At 39.9% G+C, this 10,130-nt stretch overlaps 1 protein-coding gene across 1 annotated transcript in view; it reads left to right on the forward strand.

Annotated features, from left to right (window-relative positions):
* tead1a (TEA domain family member 1a) overlaps nucleotides 1-8,989 on the forward strand; it is a 48,318-nt gene extending 39,329 nt beyond the window's left edge. Inside the window, exons 10-12 of the mRNA XM_005739083.2 lie at nucleotides 1,904-2,044; nucleotides 2,451-2,603; nucleotides 4,201-8,989. Coding sequence (XP_005739140.1) covers nucleotides 1,904-2,044; nucleotides 2,451-2,603; nucleotides 4,201-4,314 — 408 coding nt within the window. The 3' untranslated portion in view covers nucleotides 4,315-8,989. The remainder of the gene's footprint in view (nucleotides 1-1,903; nucleotides 2,045-2,450; nucleotides 2,604-4,200) is intronic.
* The last annotated feature ends 1,141 nt before the right edge of the window (nucleotides 8,990-10,130 follow it).

Below are 10,130 nucleotides of genomic sequence, written 5' to 3' on the forward strand. Positions count from 1 at the left end.
GACGCTTTCAGCTATTGTGTTGCTGTTTTTTGGAACAAGCTACTCTCTTCTCAGTTACATGTGTGCATACATTCAACAACAGACCCCAAACCTTTTTATTTACACAGATCTTCACTTAATAGGCGTTGGCGTTGTTTTGTTGTGCAGCTTTGACTGCCTTAAGGCATTGCAAACGTACACAGCTTTTTATGTCTCTATCTTCTGCGTCAGGTGGATTGAGTTTACATGTAATGAAATGTGATCTATAGATAAAAACGTCATTGTCATTTGCAATATGAATTAAATGTGTGTAAAGGTGTAGTAAGTAGTTTTTCTTAGAATCATCTCAGATGAATGGGTCAATTAAAGTAATTGGATTTGGTGATTGACAAACTGAGCTGTTGGATGCTTTCAGTGCTCACGGTGGAAAAACATACTGGCTTTTATCTTCATGTTTTCAGACAGTACTTCAGTCGGATGATGCTATGTCATAGTTATTATGCTGTAGCATTGTGGTGGCCTTTGAGTTGATGTTCTGTGACCGTGTGGCTACATTGTATTGTTAGTCGCTAATCAGAGTAGCTAAAATCCTTGCCTGGAGAAGTAAAATAAAGTGGATATTGTGTAATTCTTTTTAACCACAAGCATTTCGAGTTGGATATCGGATGTTGTCACAGCCCTAATTCGTAAGCAAGTTAGCTTAGTAGGAGTCACACTGATTTGCTAGCTAGATGAGCTCATGTTACAGCAGATGATCTATTCTCGACACCTTTTCCTCTTTCCGTCATTGTCATAAATGTAATTCTAAAACGACACCATCCTCTTTGCATGTGTTACACTTGCACTGCTTCAACATGAGCAGAAATCCAAGGCTTCCTGTTAGTTGCAGCTGCTAAGCTCCATGACTGGAGAACTCCTGTTCTGGGGTGGGGCTGGTCAACCGACAAAATCACTGTGAGGTGAGGAGGTTGGACAGTAGAAATAATCCAGGAGAGGACAGGAGCCTGCAGGCTTGTGAAGTGGTGAGGTGTGCTTGCAGCATGCGAACAAATAAAGAGAGAGTGTGTGTGTCATGTAGAGAGCCTTCCCTTGAATTTAATTAAAAAGCTCTCAGATCTACCACAATGGAGTGTGTTTCTGATAATCTGCAGCTTTAATAGAGCACGGTTTGATGTTTGTGTGCACGTGAATGGATGTAAATGTAAGTGAGTAAGCATATGGTGTTTGTGTTTGTGTGTTCTCTGAGCCCCGAGACGCACGGTGCTCCTCAGAGGACTCATTACAAACAGTACAAACCCTTCCCCGCTCCTCCCTGCCTGCAGTCCAGGTGCAGCGTGTTCTCTGCTCCGATTAAACATTTTTCTGCTTCAACTTCAGTCGCACAAAGTTGTATAAGAAAATGTTTCTTTCTTCTGTTTCCCCCCTGTACCTGCCTCTTTCCTGTCTCATAAAACACCTGCATAAAGGTTTGGTTCAAATAAAAAAACAAAAAAAACAAATGTGGATGTTATAAAGGTCAATCCCCACATTTTACAACAATACATTTTTTCTTCTTCTAAAGATTACACAACAAATTGCATTTTAACTGTTTTATGAGGTGATTAAGGAGATAAACATGCATATGCAAGGTTTCAGAACATTTTAGTGCCCAATTAAAACAGCACTCTGCACTGATGGATGGAGGAAGAGTCTCGGAGATGATTCTTTCACTTCATGTACTGAAAAATAAGGTTGCACGTTGCATTTTCATGTCAGTTTCAGCATCATAATCATGGATCTGCTCGTCCTCTGGAGACCTTTTATGGTGCAGTACCAGCAGAGGGCACTGTCGGAAAACCTTAGCTTCAGAAAAGCAACAGGACTAAACGTGCTTGTTTTCTGTGACCTGATGTTTGCGTTGTCGTCTTTGCTCTGTGGTTTCCAGGCGGACCTGAATTATAACGTGCAGGACGACCCCGCAGCCTTCTACGGTGTGAGCAGCCAGTACGAGAGCTCGGAGAACATGACAATCACCTGCTCCACCAAGGTCTGCTCCTTTGGCAAGCAGGTGGTTGAGAAGGTTGAGGTGAGGACTGAGGATAACTGCTAAATAGAAACATGTGGGGTTTATTCACACAGCAGGTGATTTCTGCATTCAGACTGAAAAAATATTGATACTTGCAAACTTTAATGAATGTTTTAAATGTCCTGTAACTCCCTATGTGGGCTTTAAAACCACCACATCCTTCATTTTCTTCACTTTAAGCCCTCGATGGCATCAAATAATCCCTTATGACACTAGCAAAAATGATTATGTCAGGCCTGAAAGTTTTCCACAGCTGCACATAATGTTACACAACCATTTTCAAAGGCTGAGCTTTTCACTAGAAAGCTGCTTTTGATGTGTAAAACTGATGGAGGTGCCTTTCATTGGTGCGTTGTGTAATATTATTTTGCTAAAGCATCTTCCTTTGCTTCCCCCTCTCTCACAGACGGAGTACGCGAGGTTTGAAAACGGGCGTTTTGTCTACAGAATCAGTCGTTCGCCGATGTGCGAATACATGATCAACTTCATCCACAAGCTCAAACACCTGCCGGAGAAATACATGATGAACAGCGTGCTGGAGAACTTCACTATTTTGCTGGTGCGTCTCTCTGTGTGCTGTACTGTTTATGTTATGCAAATATATATTTACCACCTTCCTTCTCTCGATGGGTGAAAATGTTACACTAATGCAGTTAATCCAAGTCTGGGACGTCTCTTCCGCTTTTCCTCATTCTCTGTTATATCGTTACTGTTATCATGGTGATTGCTTATATTAAACATGAAGCTTCAAATAATGAGGTCAACATATGTACAGGTAATCCCCATGAGATAAAAGCTCCGGTTTCATCCTGTCTAAAAACTGAGTTTTTAAACTCTTAGACCTCTGCTAATTATTAATATCCTTAATATGATCATCTCACACTGACAGCCAATCAGTAGAAAGCTGGATTACAGAGAGGGAGAGTTTAAAGGGAGAAGAGCTAAAACCGCTTGCTTTAGAGAGTGGATAAGGTAAAGACTGTATATCAAAGATGTACAGTGTGGCATTAATGACGGACCCGACCACAGGCTTGTGCTTTTCAGCATCTCTTTATTAACTCGGTTGCTGTTAAACACACACGAATGGCCTCAGCTCTCCCGCTGCCAGCCGCACGCATCACCAACAACAATAACCCAGGACCCAGTGCAGATCTTCCAGCCGACGACGCGTGACTGCTGATGTCGTGCACGTGCATCCATCTCCCCTGCGACGGCACCACAGACCACGCCCCGCCACACACAGATTCTAGGTCTGGAAAAGGAATGGAACATCAAAGTGGTTGATTCATCAAGCTGGTTGCAAAGAGGAGTATATTAAGATCCTACTTCCCATCAAACACACGGGAAGATAAGGCAGGGAAGGTGATGAAGCAGTTCTTACAACATGAGCTTCAGTGTGTCTCAGTTTCCCAGGCAGACCAACCCCTCCCTCATCATGTCTGGCTTTAAAATGGGAAGATGACAGCAGTGAAAAAGCTTAGCTCAAGACTTCACAACAGGATTTCACTAGTCAGCATCTGTGTTGACCTACTTTTATATACAGTCTATGGAATGAACTTGGGGGCAGCACCAAGATCCAGTACAAAATAAACAAGAGTGATTTTAAACTAATGCAAAGCCACCTTAGTGGAGTCCAAGAATAAAAACATGAAACTGGAAATGAGCAGCGTAGGTCCCCTTTAACACCAGCCGGTGCCAGGTCTCTGTGACACTACATTCACTGGGAATAGATAATGAGAATCTTCTTCAGCGTCTGTGCAGAGCTCTCGCTGCTACTTTATCCACTTTTTTTGCAAAAATCACACAACCCCAAAACAAATGGGATTAACCAAACTCTGGTTTTCTCCATAAACCAGCACCTTCAGTGTGCTACTAAAACTGTGCATGTGAATTTCTCAGTGGCACCTTTCTGCATTGGTAGACCTTTTAAAGTGCTTTTGTTCAGGTGCTTTAATTGTTTCATGTGCTTTGTATAAGCATATTGTCTTCTATATCCTACAGCTGTGAATACATGTTGAAATATTAGTTGTTGCCTTAAGGAGGATAAGAGTTTAGAAGTATACTTGTGCAATTCTTGATCTCAAATGATATATGTATACGAGTGTGCTTAACCTTGACCTCTTGTGTGTTCTTCATTCCCGTGTGTGTGTTTCCAGGTGGTGAGCAACAGAGACACTCAGGAAACGTTGCTGTGTATGGCGTGTGTGTTCGAGGTGTCCAACAACGAGCACGGAGCACAGCACCACATCTATCGACTCATCAAGGAATAACACACACACACACATATACACTCACGTTGAAACACATGTATGGCCTTTGCTTGGTGTTTTTTTTTTCCTTTTTTGTGACATCAGAGCTAAAAATGTCTCTAAAAATTAGTTTCAGCCAAACAAATTCGTGAAAAAAAGAAAAAGGCTGCATTTTCACTGAAAATAACGGGGGTAAAAATATTTTTTTTAATTAACGCCAGATGTGACACCGCAGAAACCTCCTCAACAGGAGCATATCCACACTAACTCCAAACCTGGTGATCGGTAGCTCATTAGCTATAATGATAATAAAAAAAGCACAGTGGCAGTGCAGCCATAAAAACACATCAGAATCGACCTGGTGCATTTCCCCAAGAACATCCTGACTCTGATATCACCAGGGGATGTCACGTCTCCACTAATTGGTTCCTTCTTCTCTTTCTCTCCGTTTTTTTCTCTTTTCTGTCTTTTTTTTCTCTTTCTATCTTGATGGTGGAAATGAATGTGGTGTTTCTGTCATGAGTTTTGGTGAAAGTCGACCCAGGGAGAAGAAAGAAAGAGAGGGGGAGATAAAAAAAAAAACAAAAAAACAACAAAAAACAGAGAGAGAGAGTGAGATCTCATAATTTCCCCCCCGTGTGTTATCTGTCAGGAAACTGACAGGCGCTGAAGGTCAGACCCTGTGTATCATCAATAAGCAGAGAAAGCTGGAGGAAATAACACTACTGCATTATCATATAGTAGAATATAGAGGTGGATTTGTACAGATGGACACTGCAAATTGTGTGAGCTGAATTCTTATACAAGAGGTTTGTCCCAAAGAAAAAGAAATCAAATTTTTACCTTTTTGTATGTTTTCTTTACAAAAAAAAGAAAAGAAAAAAATCTTCTAAACTTTGGGGAGTTGTTTATTGATAATAGCATAGAGATTCTATTTTAATTCCACAATCACTATCTAAACCTTATGTTAATAATAAGAAACTATAAGTGAAATTGAACAATTCAGGTAGCTTTTTTTGTGCAACAGGTGACTCTTTATTTTGCTTAAAAGACTAACGAAATTATAATCCTCAAGATTTCAGAATCCTGTTTTGTGGGCTTTTATTGTGAAGCAGCAGCTGTAGGAAATGCCAGCTCTGTGGGAGAACGGCAAACGGTGAAACTGACGTCACTGAGACGTCATTAGAAATGCTAAAACTGGATTCCATAAACGGATTCAACGTGGAATTGCAGGCTTCATCCCAAACTGTGACAGCTGTCAACCAGAGGGGTGATTAACAGATAGAAATGTGATTACAAACTATGATCAACTATTAATATGAGTTTGCAGATCTTAAGGATTATAATCTGAAGCATACTCTGGTCTACTGAAAAGCACTGTGAATTTTAAACCTTATACATTGCCATTCATGGTGTACACGTAGTGAAAAAAGTTTTACTGCTGTTTTTATTGTGTAAATTACTTTTGCAACTTAAAGGGGACCTATTGTGTTCATTTCCAAATTTTCATTCTTTTAGTCTCCTAGAGTAGCTTTGCATGCGTCACAGTTCAAAATAATCCTCCTTTATCTTATTTTGGTCCTTGATGTAGCCCTTCAGTTCATTCAATGTCTGAGTCAGCCTCCCATTATTAAACCCAACTTCTTCTAATTGGCCACTTCCTGCAAACAGAAGGCTCAGCAGGTGGGCGGGGCTTTTGTACACAGAGGGGTTTTTTTGTTTTGTTTTGTTTTTTTGCTATCTGAAGCAGAAACCTGAGCTTTTGGTTCACAGGGATTACTTATACATACCCGGACATATTATTTAAAATGTTGGCCTAGTTTATTCCAAGTGTCCACCATTTTAACTTTATATATGATGGAAAACAAGGAAAAGTATAATATGTCCCCTTTAATGTTATCTTAGGTAAGTGTGATGACCATGCCCATACAAGCAAGCCTGAATATTACATCCATATTTAGATGGGACAGCCCTGACCAGAAGCATTCTCACCTCACTGTCAGGGTTATTTTAACTCTAGATGACACAGTTCCCCTCAACCACTACAACACAGGTTTTTCTGGTTATATAATATTTAAAAAGTAATTTATGAATTTTAAAAAACCAAAAACTCTCGATGGAGTGTACTGTAGCAGGTGTCGTCTGGTGGTTTGTCTGTGTCATGCCCAGCAGCATGAAGTGCCTTTGGCTGGAAACAGCATTAGACATTTCTATTGTGTTTCCCAAAAGTCCTGATAATTTGATGTTGTAGGTGGTGCATGGGACAAAAAAACAAAAACATTTTATTGTACAGGAACATTTTGGTCCCACATGCCCCTGTTTTCTGTGTCCTGGGATCAGTTTATCCAAATTCCATGTAAAAGTGGTTCTTTAATTTAATTTGTGGACAGTCCTGATTAATTTTTCAATTTTTTCTGATGTCTTTGGGATAAATTCTTGTTCATGTGGTATCTATTGGCAGTATTTATTCCATGTATTTGCATTTGTTTATTACATGTATGACGGATTCATGTAGACAGAGCTTGTGCACTAGATATTACCTGGCGCCTCGTTCATAAAATGCAATTGTTTGGACTTGTCACTGTTTGGACGACCTGCTCTTACAAACCTGCTGTAGAATCATTTTGATTATCTGTTTTATATAGACGCTGTTAAAAGTAGTGGATGCCATCAATTAACTTTTTACAACTTTAATATCTCTGTCTGATACAGCTACAGCTAGCAGGTTAGCTTAGCTTAGCATAGCAATGAAAGCAAGTGGAAACAGTGCTCATAATCCCTTCTAAAGCTAGCAAATTCACATATTATATTGTGTTTGTTTGGTATGTTTAAAAAAAAAAGCATATAGTCAAGTTAGGCAGTTTAAAAAATAAGAAGAAATGCTAAAAGTCAACCAGCTCTCAAATCATCTTGTCTTGTTAGCTTAGCTTAGCGTACTCATAATTAGCTTTTGCAGATTTTCTGCAAGTTTGGCCCGTATTCCCAACCACCGGTGTTTGGAAGGCTAGTTTTAAAAAGTAATAGATTAATGAATTAAAACTGAGTCAGACTGCCTGCTCTCAGACTTGTTCCAGCAGTCCAAGCATACTTTTGAGAAGTAGGCAGTTTCACTTTTAGCTTTGCTGTTTCCACATGTTTTCATGGTGTGATAAACTCATGGCATTAGCAGCTTTCACACAACAAACCGAACAAGAAATGTATTTGTTAGAGTGCCAAACTGATTCTTTCAAGTTAGACTGAAAAGGCAGCTATAATAAGCTACACTGACTAGGTTTACCGATTTATCTGGATAAGCTTCTTTCTCTTGGAATTAAAATCCATGATTTGTAACTCATTGCAGCTCTTAAAGATTTCTTTTTTTTTTTTGTTTACATGTGGGAATCTGTTTAAACACTAGAAGGTCGGAAAAATGAAGCAATGTGAATGAATGAGGCCCAGAGATTTTTATGTTTTAATAAGAAAACCTTGATACAATGATGTTGGCCGAAAATGCTTTGCGGTGTTCAGAAGATCCAGTAACTTGTAGGAACTTCAAACCTCAAATGACACATCTTTGCTCAGAAATGGCCAGCTGTTCAAAATTTAGCCTCAACAAGTTATGACTCACACGTGATTCACGTCTCCTGCCTTTGTGCTGAAATGGATTAGTGTTTATCCAAAACCACTAGGTTTTGACTCTGTTAAACTAAAGACCCCTGTGGGTGTCTGTCGGGATTACAAACCACGCTTTCCCCCCTCACACTCGTGAATCATCCCGCTAGGAAATTCCCCTGCTCTTGACTTTCCCAGACTTGTGGCTCACACTCCAGTATTTGTTGTTTGTAGACCGAACACTAGGCCTTCTGCAGGAGGATGGACACGTAACGTGCAAGTGATAGCCCAACAAAAGCTGCAGCTATGACCCTCTGTCCAAACAGTATCTAGCACCTGCTTACCAAAGACAGTCATGTGACACAAAGTAAAGAGGAAAGTGATTTATTAAAGCTCGCTTAATGAACATAAAAAAACAAAATCAAAAATGGACGCCCCTTACCATCTTGGCTGTCAGGAAAAGGCTTCTTTAAACTGTGACTCATTAAAATGCTCTAACTGTCCGTTAAACATTACAAGGACTCAGCTGCACAGCTTAACTGTTAACTGTCCATTTGCTGTAATCAGCTGGAGAATATGTGGTGACAATGAAATAACACTAAAGCAGTGAAGTCTAAAAGGTCGTTCAAAAGGTCACAAAGTCCAGTGAAGCACTGAGTTTTTCAGTCATCGTCGTCTGTGTTGTTAATGTCGTCTTGTATGTGCAAGTTGGATATTATCTTCTATTACGGATCACGTGAGGCGCAGAAATCCTGTCTGTAATCAATTCCAAAATGGCCTTGAATCTTTTTCGCTCCGGTGCAGCACGCGTGTGTCGTGCACCGAGGGGTTTTTGATAAGGTGCTTTGTATAAAGGTGACAATAACGTTTATTACAGATGTTGTGTATATCTTTGATATTCTAATGTTTATCCTATTTTGTGAAGAGAGTACATTTAGGAGAAATCCAAAAGCTAGTAATGTGTGTCTATTGGTACTGCACAGGGTCTGATCTTTGCTTTGTAACTTTCTCCCCCCTCATGGCTAAAGGTATGTTAGATATTTTCTAGCTTTGTAGAGACTTTGTACGCATATGCTATTCAGTTTAAATAAATGGTCAGTTCTAAACTGTGCTCGTGGGTTTTGTCTTTTCTCATTAGTCTCATCTCTGAACTTGCTGTTATTGCTGTCATTAATTAATTTAGCTTGAATGCATTCACATGATACATGCAGAATTCTTCTTTGCATACAGAATAGCAATGGGAGGTTTCAGCAGAGCTGTTATAGATTCGTATTTTCCAATTAGTTTTATTGTCATTACATTTCAAGTATTTATGGTAATGGTAAATGGACTGATTCTTATATAGCGCTTTTCTATTCTCACGGAGTACTCAAAGCGCTCTATACAACATGCCTCATTCACCCAATCACACCCATTCTCACAAGCACTTAATCTACACTTAGTGCTTTCTAACGACATTCGTACACATTCATACTCCGATGGAGAACAAGTTTGGGTTAGTATCTTGCCCAAGGATACTTGAAATGCAGACTGGAGGAGCCAGGGATCGAACCACCGACCTTCCGATCAGTAGGTGCCCTGCGCTACCTCCTGAGCTACAGCTCAGTGGTGACAGCAATATTTAAAGCTTAACCCCTTTTTGTAACCTTGAGACCATGAGACCTCCCACAGCATTAAGAGACACACACTGTTTTTTTTTTAGAAATTTGCTTTCAAAGAAGCTTTGATATATTAAAAGAAACCAACTACACCCTCCCATATAAGACTTCCATATAAAAATGTGAAACTCTACTGTAAAATATGCTGTATGTTTACAGCCCGGTGCAGAAAACTGTTCTCAGGAACAAACTTTAGCAGTTCGAGCCAATGAACTAAACATCTTGACCATGTAGAGCCTTTTTGGTTAATTGCATCAAGAATCCATTCAGGAAGATTTTTATTCCAGTTTTGTGTTTACCACACCGACTGAATGAACTATGAACTCAAGAATTGTTCACACATATGTCTTATGAAGCTCAAACTGTATCGATGCATAGCTCACACGCAAATGCACAAAACTGTTAGGTGTGGCTGTGTGCAGGCAGGAATAGGACCCAAAGTGCAGACTCCGGAGACAGAACTTAAACAAAAACAGCTTTAATGCTGAACGCAAACATGACATAACTGGAAAAAAACGCAAAATAAACTTACACCGGTGGACAGGCAAAACACACAGCAAAGTAAACGGTAGATCGCGACACAGACAC

Source organism: Pundamilia nyererei, unplaced genomic scaffold (assembly GCF_000239375.1).
Source record: "Pundamilia nyererei isolate P.nyererei 1_Seehausen unplaced genomic scaffold, PunNye1.0 scaffold00089, whole genome shotgun sequence".
Classification (NCBI taxonomy): Eukaryota; Metazoa; Chordata; class Actinopteri; order Cichliformes; family Cichlidae; genus Pundamilia; species Pundamilia nyererei.